Source organism: Tinamus guttatus, unplaced genomic scaffold (genome assembly GCF_059628265.1).
Source record: "Tinamus guttatus ecotype Peru unplaced genomic scaffold, ASM5962826v1 Tinamus_guttatus_pri_ptg000134l, whole genome shotgun sequence".
NCBI classification, from domain to species: Eukaryota; Metazoa; Chordata; class Aves; order Tinamiformes; family Tinamidae; genus Tinamus; species Tinamus guttatus.
The window spans coordinates 963,374-987,344 of record NW_028288668.1 but is presented as its reverse complement, the minus strand read 5'-3'; the positions used below and the strand labels follow the sequence as shown (position 1 = coordinate 987,344).

Here is a 23,971-nt window from a genome sequence, read left to right as displayed (position 1 = left end):
CTGATAGGAACATCGTTATGGAAACTTGCATCAGATTATACAGCAAGGGCTGACTCTCTTAATGCTTTAAATGCTTTTACAGAACACTAGGCATAACAAATGTCCTTGTCTGTCAGATACTAGGCAGCATAAGTACTTCGGTATGAAGATAGCCCTTCCCCCCCCACCTTTTCTATAATCTAATGTAAAAACAATGCAGGTACCAAGTTAGGTTAATGGACTAGTGTCCTAGTATGCTTAGATTGGTAAATTAAGTTCATCAACAGTTAACTTGTGTTTTCCCATAAATACTATTTAAGTGATAGTGTTTTGGGCTTCCTGTTCCATTCCCTTGCGGGGCTCCTCATTTCTGTATGTTAGGTTGCAGGTAGCTGTGGACTTGCCTGGGTGTGCGGTGGGAAGCAAGTGGGAGCGAGCACCTCCTCCCACAGGCTCCAGAAATGCATCCCGTCCTCCAAGGACCCCAGCAGAGGGTCAACGCTTCCTTTCAGTGAGGAGGGGGAGGGAAGAGGACGCTTTGCTTTAAAGGCGGCTGCCGCCGTCATTTCTGCTTGGAACCAAGTTTGCTGCTCCGTGTTAAGTCACCTCTTGGCCCTATCTATAGGAAGGTAGACAGGATGACTAGACTCGCCCCTTTGGGATGAGGTGTATCCATATTCACCGGTCTGTTTACTCATATATTGCTATATAGCAATTATAATAATAGTTTCATTTTCCGTTCCCTGAGAATGACTGGAGAAGGATCTGGAGAGCAGCAAAATAAATTAGGAAATTTGCTCTTTTAGTAATTACCCCAATGGGATATAAATTTTCTTATAAATTTCCACTTCCTTATTTATAAAAGTCGAGGCAAATATGTGTTGCATTATGTGTAGACAGTCATTATGGTTGTATATGTCAGGAATGAAAACCAGTTGTGTTGGAGGTTTTCTTGAATTCTCTTTATAGGCAAGTCTTACGGAAGTTTTTATACATTATCGTAAATGAGACATTTTTGAGGAACTTTCACTTTCCAGCTTTAGCATAAAACCTAAACCTCAGTGGCAACCTTAAAATAAATTACTGATTCTGGACCTAATATATACTTTATGTATATACACTAATATATACTAATGTACACTTATTTCAAAGGTTAGGATGTCATTGAATCTTTATACTGTAGCTCTTGTCTTCTTAGTTGAATTATTTACAAGCTTTTTCCTTAACACCGAGTATGTTATTTTTTGTGTATATCTTGGCAAGTTGCTCTAGAATTCTTTACCTACCAAGCGAATGCCTTTTGGCAGTTTATTTTAATGGGACTAGTGTTAAAGGTTTTAACTTACAACCATTTAGGCCTCTTTCTAAATAGACCCGTTAGAGAGAGAATCAATAGCTAACTGTTGCTGCAGCTCTTCAGTTCAAAATTTGCCATTCAGACTTCTGGCGGTTCTTGATAATGAAGAAATTCTGCACAGGAAGTTTCCAAATCATTTCGTAACCACTTAATCTCACAGAATTGGTGCACTTTGATTGCTCTGGAATAATAGAGTTGACTCGCCTACACAGTATGAACATCTACGCAACTACCTAGATGAAGTTGCAGAAAGCAGCAGCAGTTTGAGCCCCTTGGTATTCTGCTCTCCCTTGTCAGACTGCAGAGAGTAGGAGGAGCTCAGTGGTACTAGGAGGAGCTTTCTGGTTGTTACCTGGGAGTTCAGACTGAGAGAAGAAACGTGACCCTTGGGAAGGTGAGGAGAAAGAGGAGGTGTCAGGCTAACTTTACAGTGCGTTAGCTAGAGTTGATGGTTTGGGATAACTTGTTTCCTCCTTTGGTACAGGTTGCTTCTGTGTGTTGGGTGACTTCAGCAGTACAGGGCAGCTGCCTGAGCACTCATGGCCTTAAGAAGCACTGATGTGCTCAGCACATCCACGGGGGCAGCAGGGACGCGAGAACCGTGCTCAGTTGACTGGGGTACCGTGTGGGCTACCCTTGGGCGTTTCATGGCATGGCCTAGATACTCTTGTAGCTAAACCCTGGCATCAGAAAACTGTTTTGGTACTAAGAATCACAATCTAGGAATTTTATACTTCCTTTGAGGTATTTGCCAGTGATTCTAGTATATCTTTGACCTTTGAGGAAACGCTCTGAGGAACACCTCCATGCTTTGAATGAGTCAAATAAGAAGTAGGATAAAATAGATATCTGAGGAGAAGAAATTACAAATTCTTTGAAAAGGTACCAAAAATGGTACCCAAGCTTCTTCTCAAGAGTCCAAGCTGATCAGCTCAAAAGTAAAGAATGAAGAGAGCTACGCAATGTTTCCAGAACTTGTAGCAAAAGATTTACATTCTGTACTTGCTTTTAGAATGCAGTAAATACCTAAGGTTTAAATTGTAAAACGGTATATTTTTACACTAAACATTTGGAATTCAAAATCTGAATATGAATATAACTTTTGTATCTCAGAGCTATTTTTTCCTGTGCGACTCTTTCAGCAGTTCTGAACCTGTAGCTTAGCTTATTCATCATAACTGCTCTCTGGAACATGTTTCTAATAGACTAAAAGATAAGAAATGTGTTTAATAAAAATAAAAAATAATAATAAAAAGCTTTGTGTAGCCCTTTTAAAAGCAACCACGGAAGTTGTGTGTGCTAGTATAGCTGTTACCACAAATCTTGAATTTCTGTGGCAATCAGAGCAACTCTTATGAGTGTCCCTACCCAGGCAGATGATGTAAATAGGATAAAGGGGGCATTAAATAATGAAACAAAGGAAACCTTCACCTCACCAAACTCGCACGAGTTTGATTTTATTTATTTATGAAGTAAAAGATTATTTGATAACTAGTGCTTAAAAGCAGACTAGCTCTGTGGCACTGGTATCCATGCAGTTTAACATTCCTTTTTGCTATACAAAACTTCCCCTTTTGGTATATAAATTCGGTATATCCTTTGGTATATAACTGTAAGGGCTCTATCAAATGCTGATGTGCAGAGTTCAGTTTTGAGAACTAAACAGCAAATTAGTGCAATTGCATACATTGTTTGTAGTGCCCATGGTAATGTTACAATAAAATGTTGATATTTTTATTCTTTGCAAAAGTTTGGAAGTTTGGAGTTGAAAGGTCTTTTGATACCCCACGGTGCCCTTGTTGATTCTAATTTTAGTGATACAGCTGATGAGACTTCAGCTAATGAGTAAGTGTCAAAAGTTTTAATTTACAGGATTGTTAGAATTGCAAGCGTTGATTCTAAGTGTCCCAGATTCCAGGTAACTTCTTCCTCTGTGAAATTAAATTTAACTTATCTGAGAGAACTCAGCAACCGTGAACATGATCGCCTGCTCAAATGAGAGGGCAGAGGGGACACAGTCAATTCAGGCTTCTTTATTTTGTCTATTCCAGTAAAGACTTCTGGATTGGAGTCCTGAAACTAAAAATTTGCTGTCTGCACAATGCTTGCTTTAAGCTGTCTCAAAGCCCTCAAGTCTTTCAATGACTTAAGGAAGGATTTTGAGTTTAGTAGGGAGGTAGGTGTCTTTGTAGACATTTTGATGCAGACCTGGATTGCAAACAAGAGAAATGAATTCAGAATCTTGGGCATATTTAAACCTAGGCTAAGCCATAATAGCATTAGCCTTTGTTATGTTCAAATATGGCCTCGGGATGAAAACCTCATGATGTGCTCCAAATTTTGAGTTGCCTGCTAATTTTATTCTTACTTTGCTTGCTGTCTTTGTTGCTCTGCCTTATTGGTTTGCATATTAATTTATTTATTTTTGAAACTAAGTAAAAGCTGAATTCTTTAAAGAAGCTGCATTTAAGTAGATAATGGCTCTTGATACTGGTGTCTCATGTGGTGTGCAAAAAAAAAAAAAAAGAAGAAGAAGAAGAAATTATTTCTTTTCAGAAAAGTTACTTTTTGGGTTTGGAAAAATACATGCATCTTCATCATAAATTAGACAAGCCGGCAGCTCATACAAAGTTGTTATAACTATTTCAAAAATTTGAATATGTAAAACTAGAAATATTTTAAAAGCAGATTCCCTCATGACCTGTTAACCTGGGAGTTCAATAGTTTTTTCCTTAAACTGAAAGTGGTAAAATAAGAGCATGTCAGATGTCTCTAGTAAGCAGTGTTTTGTGTGTTAGTCTTGAAATTGAATATGGTGTAAAATACTAAAGTCATTATTACTACATTTTTAAGATCTTTGAAGGATTTCCAAGTGACAGTTTCTGAAAATGCTCATGATGCTCCAGGTGCTCACAGACTCGGATGGCTTTTACCAACCTATCATAAATATTTTGTTTGGTATTCTTGCAGCTTACTTTCAAATATGATGTCTTTCAGTCCTTATCTGAGGATGACTATAGAAGTACTTTTATTATACCTGTCTGTCACATGTTTTTCATTTAGGTTCAAACAAAGAAGGAAGAACCTTTGCCACCATCGCTTAGTCAGACCATTCCAACTTTCTATTTTCCTCGAGGATGTCCTAAGGAAAAAGTGAATATAGATGCTGTGATTTCCAAAATTGAAAGAACTTTCTCTGAATTTCCAAATGAGAGGGCAACTTTAGAAGATATGGGGAAAGTTGCGAAGGTAAGGATTTACTGGCTTTCTATGTTCAGTGCTGTGAACCTGTGGAATGGAAATAGGAATTCAGTGTCTTCTGTTTTCTTGCAGTTTGTGTTTTCATCTCTTACAAGGTAGTATCAGTAAGACTTCTTGTTTAGTGTGACTGATAGCGCAGCTATGTGAGCAAAATCTTTGAATTAACTCTGTCCTAAACTTCTCTACGTCAGGCTTACCAAAAGAACAGGGCAAAACCCAAAATCTGACTAATTTTTTGTTTGCTTAAACTGCCAAATGCTGAAGGCCTCAGTATATGATCTGCACACATGATGGATCAGCCCTCAGGCAAAGCACTGTTAGTCTGCGCTTTGGTTTCAGGACTCCAGAGTATATTAGTTGTGTTATGAAAATGTCCGTAACTAACATTTGCAAATTGTGTTTTTGCACTGAAGCCTCCTGAACTTCCATTATAAAACATTGAAATCCACAATGGTTTGAGATTTGGGATCATTGCACTTCTGTGGTTATTGAAGCAGTAATCTAGAGTTACTGTAGAGTGATAAAATACTGGGTTGGCAGCAAAGTTGTGGAGGCAGGCTTGAGTGAAAAGAGGGGGTGGGTTGTTTTTACTTTGTGATGCATGACAAACTAGTTTAACAAAATGGAAATTTAAGTTGTGTTGTACTCTATCAACTCTTGACATATTATCACTGGAAGTCATGATCTTGAGTTCTCGTTCCTTTTCCCATTACTTTGCACGTTAAATCCACAGTCTAGAAAACAGAAACAAAGACCTTCTCAAGAGCATACTTAGGATTTCAGAAACTCCTGGCTTGTCCCACCAGAAGTGTTTAACTATTTAGCTGGATAATTGGATCCTTTCCTTCCACAGTTCCTTTTTCTATGGAAATGGTGCTCCAGCAAGAGGTGGAGGGTGCCAGTCATCTATAATTCAGTGAAAAAGGTGCCCTCCAGAAACAGGAATGGTCTAAAGCCTCTCAGACTGAGCAGAGCAATTGTCAAACCCACATTTCTTTGGTGTCGGTTTTTGGGTTGATTCTTGGTTTTGGTTTGCTTTGTTTTTATGCAAGTAATGGATGAAAAGTAACTGTGCCTATTCCTCTAGAAACTTTGTACATTATACAATATGCCTGGCCTTGAATGGGATCCTCAGGTGCGGGTTTGTCTGTGGCTCCTGAGTCGCAGCCTGGGTTAGGGCAGGAGATGCTACTTTGTTGTTAAGACTGAGGAAGTTTGGAACAGGGAGAAACAGCCCTGAGGGGAAAGGGACCTCTGAAGCTTTGAAGTTGCTGCTGCCAAGAGCGCGAAGGAAGTGGCCACTGCTGGCCATGCTGGAAGCTGGAGGGAAGATACATGTCCCAGTGCAAGGATGCAGACAGGTTGAGCCATTCTGGGAACCAAACAATGCAAACTTGCTCCAGTCCAGAAGGTGCGTAGTAGTTGGTGCTGTCTTGAGCTCAACTTAAGCACATCTGGCCCTTCAGCAGAGCCTATTAGCTTGCACTTTATTCAGCTGCTTGGAGAGAGCAGATACCTGACTGTGTTCAGCTATGGGGCGTGCTGAAAACTGCATGGTGCTTTGCTTTCCCCTTTCAGATTTACACCTAAAGCAATTGCTTAAACTTGCCTATTTTGGAGGGTACAGTTGGTTTCAAAAACAGTTTTAAAAAATTGTGGTTGTTGTACATTTAGAAATACTTTTACCCCTCTATGCATATATGCACCAATACAAACTATTCTCCTGTGATATTGCTTAACACTTACAAAAAATTAATGTTTGAAAAGTTTGTAAATGAGGGAGTAACCCTCATAATTAATCAATGAACTGACTTGATGTGCACTTTAATTCTAGGCTTGCGAATGCCCACTTTACTGGAAAGGTCCCTTGTTTTATTGTGCTGGAGGTGAAAGAACAGGATATGTGTCAGTTCATAAATTCGTTGCAATGTGGCGGAAGTAAGTGGCTTGCATTTTTAGAGGTACTGTATATCTTGATTTAAATGTGTTTTTCTAAACTGTTGAAAGGGATATCCAGCCTGTAAAGGGAAGAAAACATTTTTCTACAATCAAGCGTTGACAGCAATCTTGTAGCTAGGGAAATGTAAATAGTTCATCCCTTTAAGCACAGTAAATACTTACTTTTACGAATTTAATGTTTTTAAATATTTGTGGTAAATGACTACAACTGTTTATGGAGAAAGTAAAAACTATGATTCTAACTTCAAAAGTATGTTCTAGAAAAATGCATTCCCTTCTGCATAGTTCTGCTTCCTCTTCTAACTTGATATCTTTTTATTTAATCAGTCTGCGTATCCAGCCTCCTTTATATGTAAATATAGGAGACCACATAGTTGCCTAGAAATGTATAAGAAAGCTAGATGGCAAAGAAAGTGTCACAAGTGCTCGCCTGTTCTATGTAGATAACTGCAGGGCACTTTGACACTTGTAATTAGTTTTTGAATTAAATACTGTGGTCGCAGTTTCATAAGTTCTGCATGAGTAACTGTCAATGTAGAGCACTAAATGTGTGCATCTACATTTCAGAATACTTCAGACCTGCTATGATGATGCTGCAAAATTTGTCCATCTTCTGATGAACCCTGGATGCAACTACTTGGTGCCCGAAGACTTCATTCCATTTTTACAAGTAAATTGCAACTGGAAAGCACACAATGACCTGGCAGAACATTTTAGTTTGTTTGTTTTGAGTTAAACATACTTTTCCAAAGTTTTAATTTAAAATGTTCATTGCTAATATATGGGTTGCGAACAGGTGACTTAATTTACAGCTAACCACAGTTAACTACTATTTTATGTGATGTGAGGGGTTTTTCTCTCTCTTTTTTTTTTTTTAAGCTAGTGACATGCATTTATTTAAAATTGCTTGCAAATTTGTGAGGAGTAGCTCACCTGTCAGAAAAGCTTCAGGATTTAGAAAGGAGTTGAAGCTATTAAAGTTAAGGAGATCTTCGGGAAGGCAAGGGAAAAGTGGCAGATGAATCCAAGACCTAGGACTTCCTCCCAGAGAAGCAAACCATACCAAATGAATGAATAAAGCCTAATTGTTTTTCAGTGGACTGTAGTCAGACACAGCAGTGTGCTACTAATGGCTGTGGCAGCTTAAAACATAAGTCCCTCAGATGAGCATATTCTTCTAAAATATATTCTTATAGCTTTTAAAAGATAATTTTGGAAATATCACCACTTATTTTTAAAAACATGAAGTAAGCTGTAAATGAGCTTATTAATAATGATGGTATTTAGATATGATCTGTATTGGCTAAGGAAGCAGATGTGCTCTCTGTGCAGGTGACTTTATATGGATACTAATGCATACGGTTTGAAGCACTGCTCTTCCTTGCTTTTTAGGATGTGGTGAATAGTCATCCTGGCCTTTCCTTTTTAAAAGAAGCATCTGAATTTCATTCTCGATACATCACCACAGTAAGTGTTTTCTGTTTGGAAAAGTTACTTTTTGTTAGCTGAGTAGCAAATTTGGGAAATTGGTCACTATATGTAAAATCTCCATCATACCTGGCTCCCATTTTCTACATGACTTAGAAATCTTGTGAAGAAATAACCATATATATATATGTGTGTGATTATTATATGATTTATGCGTGTTTATGTATAAAAACTGTAATCATAGTTTTCTTAACACATAGGAAATTTGTTGAACTTTAATATTTTTGAAACAGTCAACTGTAGGAGTGTAAAATAAGCTAATGAACCTTAAATGAAGAACAGACTGTGCTCCTCTTGAACACTTGGTTGTGGCTATACACTGTGCTCTTTAGAATCCTGGCCCTACTCCAGGGATTAATTAAATGGAATTTTGAATGAAAGGTCTATATTAAAGTGGTTATTTCGGTATTAAGTAAAATAATGATAATAGTGAAGCTGCTTACTGTTTTCCTCTCCAAGGATTTTCTTTCTGAACAGATTTAATGCGTGAAAAGTTCAATTTCTCTTAGTTATGTGACTGAAGTAATCATTTTTTACATAAGAGGGGAGTTAGTGACATTAAATTTTCTCAATAGTGCACTGGGCAGCCAGTTTCACTGAAGTCAAAAGATGAAAATTCTCCAAAAGGACATTTAGATCACTTTCTGTGTGCATGTCAAACCTGATTACCAAATATTCTCTAATAAAAATGTGCAGGGAATGGTCATATTTTCCTTATAGTTGGACCTATCCCTAAACTGTGGTAGATTTTATTTTAAAGTAGGAACTCCAGTTCTGCACACTCTAATCCCATTTGTTCTGGTTGCTCATACCATTCCTATAGAGACTGCCAGCCTAACTATAACTTCCCATAGTAGGTTTTGCCTCTTATTGTAGTGGTAACAGGAGTGCCCAAAACTTTCCTGTCAGATATGATTCTTCCTGTGAATAATCTTAATTAATGGATTAAATGGGATCAGATCTGCTCTGCTTGAAATGCTGAAAATTTCCCGCTTGTCCTGAAGGGCAGTAGGAGAGAAGAGATCTGACCATTTCCAGTTGCTTGAGTAGCTCTGAGTATAGCAATATCAGACAAATTAGTATTTGGCTAATAAAATTGTCTAGTCCTCAACAGAAACTAATAGTTAATAATAAAAACTGTTATGAATATATCAAGAATATTTGAAGTATCCTCAGAACAAGAAATGGCAGGAGGGCTGTCTGTCTTGTCTTTCTTCAGTGAAGATGGATGGAATAACTGACCAATGCAGACTTTTAAACTAATGTTCTCCAAGCTACTACTAATTTATAAATTTTTTTTTCTCAAGTTGAAGCATGACATTTTATAACTGTATACAAGGTAATAGTTAAATTTATAGAATCCTTAGTGTTGCTCTCTGAAGGTATAGCTAAAGGACTTTGCAAGTGCTGCGCTTGAAGATTTAATGGCTGTTAATGCTAATTTGCAGTTAGAGGTTAAACAATCCATTTTTCTACTAGCATTCATGTATGTATGTATATGTGTGTGTATATATGTGTGTGTATGTATCTTCTGTGAAGCAGGTGTCTACAAGCAGTTCCCTCTGCAATGGTGTAGGTTAACTGGTCACAGTTCAGTGGCGTAAGGTCAGCTACATCAGCATTAGACTGAGCTATATTAAAACAGTGTTTCTTGGCAAAGGGATAATACACTTAATCTGTAAATAAGCGTTGTATGAATCCTCACTATAAATCATTGAAATTATAATCTGTGTATCGCACAGCTTCCTCTCCCTTCTGACAGAGCATTGTGCAGCACAGTACAGAGGACAATTTTCAGGCAATTGGCTTATACTCTGATTGGATTCACTTTAGAAAAACAGTTTTTGTTCCCTGTTGTCTCCATCAAACATTCAATTTTGTTTTTATTTTTAGAGCAGTTAAATGTATAACAGATGAGATAATGACATGCAGATGGATTAAGCTGCAAAGCTAAGGCAAAAACCTTTTTAGAAAAAATTGCTTTGTAGTATAAGCCAAGAATGGGCCTTCTCTAAACTCACAATTAGAAGTGAGCTAATTGGGTTTCAGAAATAGGCTATTTTTTCTCCTTTCTCAGTTTATTGAACCAGCTGCTCTTCAAAGTAAGAGCTGCAGAGCTTGCTGTGCACTACAGTTTAAGCTTTATTTTAAAACTTTATACTTCTTTTTGTAATATAGAAATAGTTGGTTTAAAATAATGATTTACTGCAGTTAAAGACAGAAGTGATAAATAGCAAAGTCTTTAGTTTTTTGGGTTTTTTTAAAGAGATTATTTTTGGGGAGAAGTTGTCTAAAATTACTTCTTTTTGGCTGGCAACTACTGTACTGTAAATAAAACAGCGTAAATGCACTGCTTACTGCATTGATAATCAGCTGTATATAATTCATCTTCAGTGAAGCAATTATAATTTGTGCTATGCTTAGCTGTTTTTTGTCTCCATTTTAGTGATGAATGACTTATTTGCAATATATATCTGGTTGGCAAGTCAAAATAATTGAGATGTCTACCAAATTCAGTTGAAGAAACAATGTGTTAGTCATTTATTAACTAAAGTTAAATTATGCTGTATGCTTAACTCTGCTGAAATATTTTGTCTGTAAAACTGATCTAAACAGAAGTACTGGAAACAAACTCACTACCAGTTTTCATCATAGCATAAGAAAGTCATCTTTCTTACATAAATATTATTCATTTAGAAAATATTATATATGCTTTTCAATACTACTGTTTTTCAACTAGGTTTAAATAGAATGAAATTGAATGAAATATATATTCTTTTTATACTCACAAGGAGGTATAGTTTCTATCAAATGCTGGCCTGTTGTGGTGACTTGAGAAGTAATGGCATGTCCTAGTTCTGTAGTTTTATTTTTTAGACAGTCCCCCTTCTGTCTGTGTTTCACTTATAAAGTGTTTTTTTTTTTTTTTTATAGTAAACATTAGGTCTTCAAATTTGAAGTCATGAGGTAAATTGCTGGGTTTCTTAGATGATACCCTGCAGTTCTGGAAGATTGGGAGGTAGCTGAAGCTGTCAACAGACACATTCTGAATAGCTGCAGGTATCCTGCAGCTTCACTGTATGAGACATGGGTAACGCAGCACTGAAAGAAAAAAAAAAAATGTATCCAGATGAGTTTAGATGCAGATTTGAAATAGTTTTGTAATACGACATGAGAAGCATCAACCTTTAGAATAGTAAGAATGGAGTTGTGAACCCTTCAGTAGAGGGGAGCGATGGACTTCTAAAATGCAGATGAACTAAACTTTTTTCTCTGGTAACAGATTATTTTGAGGCAGTTTAGTTAACATACTTAAGATCACTTTTCAATTTTCTGTTTCTTGCAGGTTGTACAGAGAATATTTTATACGGTAAACAGGTCCTGGTCTGGGAAAATCACTTGTAACGAGCTCAGGAAAAGCAACTTTTTGCAGGTACAGAACATGTACAATTTGCAAGGTAGATGATCCTACTTGCCTAGCAACCGTTTCAACTAAATGCTTACGGGATCAATAAGTGCTATTTCTCCCTTTTCCAAAAACTAGCAAAAGCTAAATTTCATCAATTCTCATACACTGGCACATATTTCACTAAGTGTCATCTTTTATCTGGAGTTGTGCTTATATGTAGTTCACTGGCAATAGCCTGGATGATCTCCTCATGCTTCTCTGCATACGTTACCTTTCAACCCTGGGTATTAAATGCCTTTTGTCATAGTGAATATTATTTACTGTCTCTGAAAGTAAAATAGTTTCCCTGAAAGACTTTTAGACAACACTTGCATTAACTTGGTTATGAAAACTCGAATCATTCAACAGCCATTTTGCATAGTCTTTAATGGGGTCTGTTTATCCTTCTGCTACTAGAACGTGGCATTATTGGAAGAGGAAGCAGATATTAACCAACTGACAGAGTATTTCTCATACGAACATTTCTATGTAATCTACTGCAAATTTTGGGAGCTGGATACAGATCATGACCTCTACATTGACCGGAAGGATTTAGCTCGGCACAATGATCATGGTATGGCAAATGAAGCACCTTTGTGGGTTAAATGAGCTGAAAACTTTAAACTGCGGAAGCAGTTAGTTAATTGTCAAGGCCAGTGTTCATGAACTGTTAGAATAGCTGCCTGCTGACTTGGAAATAAAGCAGACAAGTCATCTGTGATAAACTTCGTGTCTAGTGATACCAAATTTGAAGAAAATTCTGGCTTTCAACTATGGTCTTGGCAAAGAAGTAGAAGAGGAAAGTCACTTGTAAATGTGTAGGCTTGACTTTTAAAGAGTGACTTAAACCTTGGTATAAGTGCCTTCGTTAGAAGATTGTTTTTTTATCTTTGAAAACAATGTATTTTGCTGATGTTATTCAAGAGGCATAGCTTTTAGGTAAAAGAATATGAGAAGAGTAGAAAAGCGAGACACACATCAAATGCTCTGCTTAAAAAAAGCTTTTGTTGACTCCATTACAATATATTTTGTTTTAATATTATTCAGTGTTTTCTGCATTTACAAGCTGCAGTGATATTTGTCTGAGCTTGTGCAGTTTTGCACAGTTGTAACCCACTTAAACATTCTTGTAGCTTGTTTCAAACTTTCCTTTCAGAGGCTTCATGTCCATTCTCATCTTAAAATTATTTCTTTCAGTGTGGGAAGCTTATTTAAACACACAGGGGCTATGGTGGCAATGGGATATTATCCATCACCAAAGGAAAACACAGTTTTTGTTGCTTCTGAAAGCATGCCTGCTGAATGTGGTGCACTAGGGCACTGTGGAAGGAAGGCTTTTGTTCAAGCCCTTGCTCTACTGAGCTAATCTGCAGCAGAAAATAAGCAGAAATGAAATCAGGCCACAGGCAGTTTAGTTCTACACCTTTGTGCATCTTTTAAATTCCAGAATATCTGCCTAAATTTTAAGGACTGCTACATAGTGAGAAATAGACTAAGTATGAACATAAACTTGATAGGATTACCCATTTTTTGACGTAGGTCTTTGTGTGTGTGTGTCAAAAGTAAGTAATTTTGATTGACTACTGCTTTCCTGTTCTTCCTTTCCTTTTCTGGACTGGCCTGATTTTAGTATATCAAACACTTTAATGAATAATTGCAAACAGTACCTAGGTGTTGTTGACAAATGAACGATTTCTCGGTGTTCTAAAAATAGACAGAAAGTTTCAGACATACTATGGTGCTGCTTCAAACCAGCTATCCTACAGTTTGGGGAGTAAGTATAAAGTAGGCAGTAGTGTTCTGATTAACATAGTATGGTGATAATATCAAATGAATATAAGACATATAAACAGTTTTAATGGTTAACCACTTGGGTTAATTATCAATATTCCTGTAATATCTTAAATGCGAGATAGGTTAACCCAAAGTAATTCTGTTTCTGTGGGAACAGTATCTTGTGTGGCTTTGAGTACCATTCACACATTCTTCGGGAAACAGTATCTTGAACCCAGTATTCTGGCACCGGGTCCTTCGCAGAAAGCAATACTCAGTGCAGACATCTCTAACATCCCCGAAGCGGTCTCAGAATAGAAGCGTGGATCAGAACCACGCTGGAAGCACCGCAGGTCACAGCCAGCTACGTACGCTCGTTACGTAGTGATGTTCTAATCTGGTTTTGGCTCTTTGTCAAAGGCTGGGTCATATAAACTGGAATGGCCCTCGAAAACACAGTTTTCTAGTAAATGCCCTCTTAGTAATCAGCCAATTTTGCTGTTTTTATCACGTTGCTATTGTTGCTTCAAGCCTCAGTTCAAAGGTGGTTGTTTTTAACGTGGCTTTGGAGACTGCGTTAAACGATCCTCCTCAATGGGACTCAGCAGGGTTAGTGAGAGCTACACTTGATCTTTCTCACAGATGTGTAAGAGGTTTCCAGTAACCTCTTCAACTAGACAATACAAAGCAAAAATAACTTGTGTAAAAAATACTGTGTCAGTTATGTACCTTTCTTTTACAGCAATATCAAATAGGATGATAGAGAGAATCTTCTCAGGAGCAGTAACAAGGTAATTACTCTGTGTGCTGATTTATATCTATATTTGCTCGCTAAATTGAGTGTGACATTTTTAGGATAGATGACTTCCCCTAGAATGCAATAGTGAATTTGGGGGTTTAGTGCTGTAGTTCAGGCACTGCAGTATTCCTGGACTCTGGCTGAGTCCAAGATTTTTACTTGTTGCTTTACCCATATTAGCACTATCAATTGAGTATTGTACAGCTCAACAGGGATGGGAATGAGGAAGGGAAGAGGGTTGGCTCTGGCTTTGTCCATCAACCTGTAGAGTTCTCAAAGGGAATTGCAGGTTTCAGTAGTGCCTGTAATATGAATGCTTATTGCATAAACAATTTTAAACCTCCAGCTGAGGTATTTCATGCTTTTGACTGTTATTCTTCATTGTTCTGCTCGAATCAACTTAGTCTTGTGTGTACATGCTCCTCAGTTTTTAAACCTTTTGCTGGCATTCATGCTCCATGTGCAGCTGGAAGGTGATTGATAAACAGACACGACATGACAGAAGTTGAAATGAGACTTGGCATGCACATGTCTAGAGCTTACACCTTTTATATGGAAGCAATTTGGGCAAGACAAAGCACACATCATTTTTCTAAACATTGTGAGGATACCTATAAATTGAATTTTGTGAATGGATGTTCCTGGGAAAGGCTGCTTCTCTGACCTTTTACTAGAAAGCTTGACAGCACCTGAATACTTTTTGAACAGATGTCGTGTTCTGTAGTATAAGAGTAGAAACAGACAATTACTTTCTTGTCACTGACACTTACTTACTGAATAACTTAATTTCATTCTTATTTTTATATTTCTATTCTAGTACTCTTAGCTGATGGAACTGTACAACTAACTGGTATAAATTAAAAAGAAATGGAAATAGCTCCTCTGTTCATAACTAAGGAACTGTATCCAAGCAGGGAAGGTGCAGTTTTCTCTGCATGGGTGCTATCCACTTGTTACTCTTCTCTTTAAATACCCACTGCAGTAGAAACAGAACAGGGCACATGAAGCTCTCTTATCCTGAGTGATCAAAGTTGTCTCTGACAAATTTATGAACGGTTAACAGCAATGAGGAAAGTAATCTTTACATTCACTTACTAAACTTAAGCATTTCTAAAATTCTTTATTTTTTTTCTGCATTGGCCTTCAAGAGGTAGAAAAGCACAAAAAGAGGGAAAAATTAGCTACGCTGATTTTGTCTGGTTTTTGATATCTGAAGAAGACAAAAAGACTCCGACAAGGTAAGAATGAATTTGTTCTAACAAGTCTGAAAAATGGCATTATTTATTCTGATCCTTGAACGGGAAGCATTGATGCTCATTTAGAACTAGCAGAAGCTGAACGGTGACGACGTGAATTAAAAGGTGGCTGCAGTTCGTTCTTTATGGGTCTTACTTCTCAGTTGCTTCTAGTGTTACCACTGCAAGGATCTATTTTAATGACCTCTATGATGCTAATTAAATGTTACTGTTCCACATGATGTGCGTAGCCTACTGATGGTCAGAGTCACAGGTGCAGGAAAATGCAGTTATTCCATGGTGCCAGAGACCTTTGGGAACTACACAGCTAGCCATTAGTTGTAGGATATTGCTAAGAAACTTATTGTGTGAAGTTATGGCTTCGATATGAAAAAGAATCTGGGCTTTTGATGGCACAATCTCATTTTTTTCATTGGCTCTCTTGAGTACTCATATAACGCCACATGTTTCAGTCTTCTCATCTCCTGCATCATTCCCTTAAAGCTTACAAGTTTTCCACATGCAAACAATGTTGTATGGCATGGCAAACATCAGAAACTCTTATCACAATGGATGTTTCTTGTGTAATGACTTCCTATGGCATTAGGAAACGTAGGCATGAGTCTAATTTTGCCTCTGTAAGTAGTGCAGCCTTTGAAACAGGCAGCTCAAATTCCTAACAAGTATGTTTAAATGGTTCCTTTCTATTAATAAAATTACTGAATTTCAGCATCGAGTACTGGTTTCGCTGCATGGATCTTGATGGAGATGGTGCTTTGTCTATGTACGAACTAGAATATTTTTATGAAGAACAGTGCCAAAAATTAGATAACATGGCCATAGAACCTTTGCCATTTGAAGACTGTTTGTGCCAGATGCTGGATCTTGTGAAGCCACAATACGAAGGTAAGAAAATCCTTTTTCCGTTATGTAGTTTCTGCTCCTATGGATTAGGAGTTAACGTTCCCCTAAGAGCATTTTGTTGGCTGTGCTGACAAATAGGCCTTTGTGTGGTCTCTGTGAAGCCTTTTAGTTCTTATTAATTGAATGGTCTTCTGAGGACAGGCTAGTATCCTTTTTCATACTAAAAGGTAACATGCCGTTTATAAATTCCTCTAAGGCTTTTATTTTGGGTTTAGTTGCCACAGTTAGTCTCAAATGAAATCCCATCACTCTGTCTGAGGCGGTGCTCTCGAGAAAAGCTCTCAAATGTTGCTGCCTAGCAGGTCCTAATATTCATTTTTAGATTTTATTTGAGATTCCTGCAGAGGGAACAGTGTCCAAGTGGTGCTTGTCTCTATATCAGTAATGAAATGACTTTAGGAGTCTTTAAGTTTCCCTTAAGACTTTCATATGAATTGGATTAAAAATATATGAATATTAAATTGTTCTTAGTTTTGGGGGCATTTTCCATATTTTGAAGTTCATTAAACCTGCTCCATTCTACTCTCCTGTTTGAGATGTATGTTCTTCAGCTGACAGAATTTGAATTTCAGGTTATGCCAAAAAGAGAAAGCTTAATGCATCATCATGCTTGCTTTCCATGTGCTTTGTGTGCGAATGTCTTCCTGAGCCATTCAGAGCTCAGAGTCCTGTACCAGAGTAGTACTCAGATGTTCTCTGCCTCTGCACTGTTTTTGGTACTTGTCTCACTAATTTCAGTTTGTTTTAGCCCTCATGGAAAAGTGTTCAGGGATTTCTTGAAATCTGAGCTGAAGTCAGAGCATCTAAATGACATGTCTGAGCACTTCAATATAGTTAGCACTAATAACCGTTCTTATGACTATATGTTTTAATGTCCCTTTTAGTGTGTAAAAGGATTTGGCATGCAATCTCGTTGCTGTTATGCAAACTTTGCATTGTAATAAATTCAGAACGGGCTATTTGCTCTTAAAGTGTTGTTAGGAGTAACAGATTCTGTATTCATAAAGGTGTCAGCTCAAAATTTCTCAAAATTGGCTTTAGAGAACAGAAGCTTCACGTTCTTATATAAAACTCAGTTAATACAGACTTGTGAGGTGAAACAGCTGATAATTTTATAGAAGAAAAAGGAGTATAAATTATGTTTAGGCTGGAAACTCACTCCTAGATACCACGGAATGAAGTTCCTAGACCAGCCTTCTGGTGGGGGATTCGCGGTGAAGCAAAGCAGGCTCTCAGGAAAAGATTCCCAAAGTGCCTCCCCATGTAGTGTGAGCGCAGGAGACCCCGTCCAGTCTCGTACATCGTGCTCCTAAAAGGCAGACACTTACAATGTTGCTGCTGTACCGCATTTGAAAGGAAAGATGATTGATGTGCACCTCTTCTGTGTCATGAAGATGATGACAGGAGGCTGTGAAACACAACCAAGTGAAGAACTCTTTGGGACAATGAAAATGAAAGCTGAATCTAAAGAGTTCATAAAGTTTTCATCATCTGTGACATGGTGAGAGTGGATCAGGAAAAAAGTTCTGTGTAGTTCGACTTGTAGACTTAAAGAAAGGTCCTTGCCCACAGCTCAGCTGCAGTGTGCACTGCTGCAGGACGCTCCGTGTACCTCCGAGCAAATTCTTGCGTGTGTAGAAAGCTGGATTTGGTTATCTCCTCAATTCTATTCACTTTCTAATGGACTTCTGAGAGACAGCGTAGGAGTCGACAATAGCCTTACATCTTTAAGCTCCCCTTGCAGTCTGTGGAACGCATCTGCACGTGCCTAAATAGGGAGCTTATATAACTAGACCCAAGTTGGTTTGGGGGGCTTTGGCCCTGTCCGTGTGGATCTGCCAGATGCCGCCCAGGTGCCGTTCCTGTCGCTCCGCAGCATTGGCGCTCGCGTGGCGGCGATTCCCAAAGGGATCCAGGGGCAGGGTTGCTGCCTCCCCGTCGCGTCCCCGGGCTCGGGGCGGTCGCAGGCTGTGGTGGCTTCACGGCGCTTCGCTGCGCCCTGACTCCTGCGGGAGAGGCAGCAGGAGCCTGGCTCCATCGGAAGGGAATGAAGGGGAGCTTTAAGGGTTGGCATCTGGCTTCCCTTGTATGTCTGGTGTTTTTTCAGTCGTGCTGCCAGGTGACATTTCTGAGCAAGCTGACAGGTAGTTCCAACACTTAACATCCATTGCTTTAGGTCTTCAAAGTGTCACATAGAAATCTCTTTTGGCTTCTGAAGCAGAGAGTATTGGTCACGCTGCGCAAGTGTGAGGAAAACTAGTTTTTATGCAAGTCACTTGTAAGCAGCAAAGTCATATGCACAAGTCTAAACTAAATGCTACGTTTTGAGGGACCATAAAAAATGTTTCAGAGGTTGCAGTAGCTCAGTGAGATGGAGATGCCTGTGAGAGGAATCTGCATGATAGATGGATTTCTCATACGTTTATTAGTAGAGCCACGGTCAGAGGAGATTCCTCCCTGTTACCCAAACACTTCTTGGGATGGAACGACTGACTTGCTGGCGGCGTCCATCTCCTGAGGAAATCAGGACACTTAGCTTACGTGATCTCTAATAGCTGTGTGAAGTAGACTGCGTCTCAGTCCAAGGAGTTGAAGGACAGTAGAAGGGCAGCTAAAGCAAATAGCAAATCTGAAATGTTTAAGTGTTTTCCCCCCACACACACACACACACACACACATTTGGAAGGACATTTCCGTAGGTGTGTTTTCTTATTATTTTCTTTTTCTTCCCTATTGTGCTGAGTCCTACTGGCAAATGTTCTCGAGTAAAATGCTGACTGCTGAATAACGTTTGTCCTTTTTGGAGGAAGGATAGTTACAACTCTAAATATCTTATCCTGAAACCTCTTTTTCAGGAAAGATTACTCTGCATGATTTGAAGAAATGTAAGCTGACAAATGTGTTTTTTGATACATTTTTCAACATTGAAAAATATCTCGACCACGAACAGAAGGATCAATTTTCTGTGTTGCGGGTGAGTATGAAGCCTTCAGAATTTTACTAGCTACATGCTCAGTGCCTAATGCACTTGTGTCTAACTTGCAATGTGGTTGTCTAGGATGGTGAAGGTGAAAGCCAGGAGATCTCCGACTGGGAGAGGTACGCTGCGGAGGAGTACGATATCCTGGTAGCAGAGGAGGCAGCGGGCGACCAGTGGAATGAGGGGTAAGGATGGAGCAGGAGAGGGGGCCAAAGCCCTCCCTGCTGATGGCGAGCCTCACCAGCAGGCTCATCCTTAGGGCTGGTTTTTGTAGGACCTCGTTTGCCTGGTCTGCGTATGTTCAGCAGTGAGGAAGCTTGTACCCAGAACAACATACTCCTTGACAGTTAGGATCGCATTGTTTTGTCAAAGATTAGGTTCTACTTCAAATTCTGGTAGGAAAAAAATTTAAACAATTTCACACCAAAACAAAATGATACTTAAATTTAAGTGAAATAAGAACCTATTTTGAAAAACAAGTCTATTTTCGTACTCATCTTTAAAGGTGACTTTGATATAAGTTCAACTTATATGTATTCAAAGATAAAAGTTGAATTTATATCGACTTGCAAGTATTGTACTGCTGCAGGTGCAGATGAAAAGCTAGGGGCAACTTGTAAAGGTGGAGCTGGGGGTCTTGAGCAGCAAGTTGGATATGAGTTGGTACCAGGCAGACACCTTTGGCAGAGGAAGTCAGTGGGACTCCTCCCGCTGCACCAGGAGTGCTGGGTCCAGGACGTGTGCGTGCTAGAATGAATCCAGCAAAGGCCTACGAAGGTGCTTAAGGGACTGGAGTGCCCCTCGTATGGGGAGAGCTGAGAGGTGGGACCGTTCAGCCTGGAGGAAAAGCTGATCTTACTGATACATATAAATATCTCAGGGGAGGATAAAAAGAAGATGGAGCCAGTGACAGGGCAAGAGGAGATGAGCACAAACACCAGGGATTCCAGAGGAATATATTAAAAAAAAAAAAAAAAAAAAAAAAAAAAAAACCTGCTGTGAGGGTGACTGAGCACTGCACCAGGGTGCCTGGAGAGGTTGCAGAGTCCTCATCCTTGGAGATACTCCAGGCCTAGCTAGGCATGGTCCTGGGCAGCCTGCTCTAGGTGAGACCTGTTTGAGCGGGGAAGTTGGATCTCCAAAGGCCTTTTCTGATCTCAGCCTTTCTGTGATTCCTTGCAGTTCTATAAGAACAAACAAATAATAATGTTACCACCCCTAAACCATTCCTTCTTGCTGCAGAGGTTGCTGTTCCGGGTTCTCCTGGAGAACCCCTTGGAATCTGACTTTGCTTTTGCTTGGTGTTAGATTTTCAAAGGGAAGCAATGATGTTCAGCTTTCAAGTGGCAAATCCAAGACTTCATTATTTTTGTTGTTAAAAATAAGCCAAGTAAGTGCAATTTTAACTTGCATCTTGGCCTTAAGTGACTGGACCTGTCTAGCAAAAGCATTCCTGAATTTCCCACACCACATGAGCATGAACATCACCAAGCCAGACAACAATATTGATTTTTGAAGTGTCTGTGACTTAATCACTTGGAGAAGAACTAGCTATAAATATTCAAGACTGCTCTAAACCTTGACACAGAAAGATGCTGTAGCAGAGTGAGTCCAAGAAATGTATTAAGAGAAAACATGTGAGAAGAAAGAGTGAGGGAGAGAATTATGATCACCTAGCATTGCCAGTGTGAAGGAGATCACATTCTTAATTCTTCATGGGACCATCCCTGAAATTTATTAATACTATAGAACTGACAAGCCAGAAACTAACTGAAACCTTATTGTGCTGTGGGTTAGGTAGTACTGACCTTCAGTGTTTCATTTTGTTTCTTCCCCTATGATCATAGACTGAGTTTAGGGTAAGTGTAGAAATTGTTTACTTTTCATCACACAGTGGCAGTAGCTTAGATCCAAGGAAAGGCAGCTTCTACGGTCCAGATGGCTGTGAAATGTCACGTTGAAATAATCAGGGGCTGCCCCGATAAAACCCGTGCGATTGCTGTAATCCAGCAAAAGGCTCCGACTTTGGCCCTCGGTTCCGGAATGCCGTACGAAAATAAACATGTTGAAACCATCAGGAGTCAAAGCTCAGCGTGGCCGCAGGACCCAGGCGGCAGGACCAGGTCCCGGCTCCGCTGCCTCCCGTCAGCTCCGTTTCACAGGGGCCCTTTGTGCCCCACGTGCAGTAACACGGTGCGGCGGCTGCCGGCTCCTGCCACATCTGAGCATCTCAAACCTCAGCCACAGGCCTCCCCAAACATGACCTACCGGAGCACTTTCAAACCTTGTTTTCTATATCTTTTGTTGGTCTTTTTATTTCTGCCCCAGCAATCATCCCTTTCACCTTTCCCATTTGGAAATTGTGCTACTGCTGTTGTGATCATCTAGAATTTGAGAGCTAAGCCCATTCTGACTGTGAGACCAAGTTCCCAAATTCAGAGTTTTTCTGACTAAATTTGTCTTAAGTCCATCTGAGGAAGTTAATAAATATGTTTTTTTCCGGATTCCAGTATGATACAATTATCTTCTAGCCACTTGAGCCTCTTTGAGCTTTGCTCTGAGATAAAACCAGTTCTGTTGTGTAAAGCATAATGCTGGTGGTTCAGCAGCATGCTGAACAAACCAGGTTTTCAAAACCTGATCCTTATTGGGGTTGTCACAGAAGGATTTCGGCTGGCTCCCTACCCTACTGTCCTCACATTGCCATGCAGCTTCACTGGCAACTAAATGTAAGCTGGTAGTAAAATATTCTCTACCTTTTGATACAAGAAAAGAGGGAAACTGGATTAGTCTGTACCTCTGATGAAGGATTTGCATTTATTAGGCTGTAGCATGAAGTGTAATTTTGTAAAGTTCTGAGATTTGGGCACAGTTCCACGCCCAGGAGCCCAGGGGATGTAAAGAGGGAGCCTCAGGATACCGTGATTCTGATTTAGTTATGAGCTCACTGACTGCAGCTGTCTCAGCTAAAAGCATCGCTATGATTCTTGTTTAGGCCAAATTTATATGTGTTATATATACACCCATATATAAGCTTATATAGAAAATATAGCCTAAAAAAAGAATATGTATTTGAATTTTCTTGTTGATTTCTCCCCTCACTTTCTCAAGATGAGTGCCACAGGATTCACAGACAATACTCTTGCAGTTAGAACACTTGTTTCTTTTTGTACCAAACTTTTACTTGGTACTGGAGTTCTGTGACTTTACACAGAAAGCTCATGATAAACTGCAATACAAAATGTTTCCCAATGTAAATTTTAGGATTGTATTTTAGAAAGCTAAATTTGGTAAACTACTAACAAGTTGTGGAGAGGTAGTTTTTTCAGGTACTTCCCTGAAGTTTGTTCCCCTCCCAGCACAGGCACCAGGTTTTCTTTTTATGTTGCTGCAGTTACTGCTTCTGTGCTAGAGAAAATATTGTGGTATGTAAGTTTAGGTGTGTAAAACACAGAGTGCCCTAACACTTGAAGAGCACACCTTAGAATATAACCACTTGTTTCCCTTGAGAAAGATGTAGTGGAGTACCATGAGATACGGAAGAAGAGGGAAGGTGCGTGAGACTCAAATACCCAGGTTCACTGCACACGTGAGCGGGTGCTTGTAAACAGCAACTCATTAGTTACAACTTGCTTCTGCTTCTGGCGTCAGTGGAAGAATGTCCAATCTCGTAGAAGAAAATGACAGTAATGAAAGAGGAATCAGGCGCTTCATAGAATTGCAGCCCAGAATTTAGTAGTGCAACTTGCTAAATTACTCTGTTTCCAGTTGAATATGATGCATAGATCATGGTTTAAATATTGTCTTCCACCTAGATGGATAAAAGTTTTTTTCCTAAGTGTTCCTGAAGTTTTGCTGCCTAATGTTTCCTTGGAGTACAAACAGTAATGCTGACTCTCACTAATTGGTTGTGACTTCCGTGACTAATTTTGTGTCTAACATACACAAGTGTACGTAAGATAAGATGACTCGGATTGACTAATTGGAGAATAAAGATTTCATGTACTTCATCTTGCTGATTTCTGCAAACATCTGTATCAGCAGTTTGTACGCTACTGCGATACAAGTACCGAGCTGAGGTTTAGAACAGAGCAAAGTGAGGATAGCTGCCAGGCTGCATATTGAGAATAAGCCTTTTTTGTAAGCACATAGGTGAACAACTAAAGAAAAGGAACTATATTCTTAGCTTGCTTAGGGAAGTACTGTCAAATTTGACCTGAATTTTTTTTAAAGGCTTTCAAAATTAAAGATCAGCAAAAAGTTTTCAAAATCTAACACTAAAATAGAACTACATCCTTTTTCTACAGTTTGATCTGAAAACGGAGCTGCTTTTCTATTGCTGAAGCTGAAAGAACTGCAAGACCCTTAAAAGCAGTTTGCTTGTTACTGCTGGAATAGGACAGTTCCATGAATGAGTGTATCACTATGACCACTTTGAGTTACTGCATTGTACAAAAACTTGGGTCAATTTTGCCACTTTACTTAGTGGCTTCTGTTGCCTTGTCTTAGCTGAAGCAATTGTTTGACAATCCAGTACAAAGCTGATTTGTTCTTTTTTTCCTGGCGTTCCTATCAAAACAGTAAGCTTAGGTGAGATTTGCAGAAGTCTAGAGACAAGCTGAATACTTCAGCTTTGCATGAGCCATCAAATTGCAAGCAAGGGGATCTTTCTGGAGCTCTTGTAGCTGTAGGTCTAAGTGTTTTTATAAAACCTCTCTGCTGGCAAGTAGGAATCATCTTTCCAGTACTGTGAGAAGTAGCTGAAATG

General features: G+C 39.1%; 1 protein-coding gene across 2 annotated transcripts in view; it reads left to right on the top strand.

Moving 5' to 3' along the window:
- The window catches only part of PPP2R3B (protein phosphatase 2 regulatory subunit B''beta), a 50,458-nt gene that overhangs the window by 24,995 nt on the left and 1,492 nt on the right, over positions 1-23,971 (top strand). For both annotated transcript variants that reach the window (XM_010217698.2, XM_088521840.1), the window contains 11 exons: positions 4,400-4,585; positions 6,432-6,535; positions 7,124-7,226; positions 7,949-8,023; positions 11,391-11,477; positions 11,910-12,066; positions 14,008-14,056; positions 15,213-15,302; positions 16,030-16,205; positions 19,079-19,197; positions 19,282-19,388. In XM_010217698.2, coding sequence (XP_010216000.2) covers positions 4,400-4,585; positions 6,432-6,535; positions 7,124-7,226; positions 7,949-8,023; positions 11,391-11,477; positions 11,910-12,066; positions 14,008-14,056; positions 15,213-15,302; positions 16,030-16,205; positions 19,079-19,197; positions 19,282-19,388 — 1,253 coding nt within the window. The remainder of the gene's footprint in view (positions 1-4,399; positions 4,586-6,431; positions 6,536-7,123; positions 7,227-7,948; positions 8,024-11,390; positions 11,478-11,909; positions 12,067-14,007; positions 14,057-15,212; positions 15,303-16,029; positions 16,206-19,078; positions 19,198-19,281; positions 19,389-23,971) is intronic.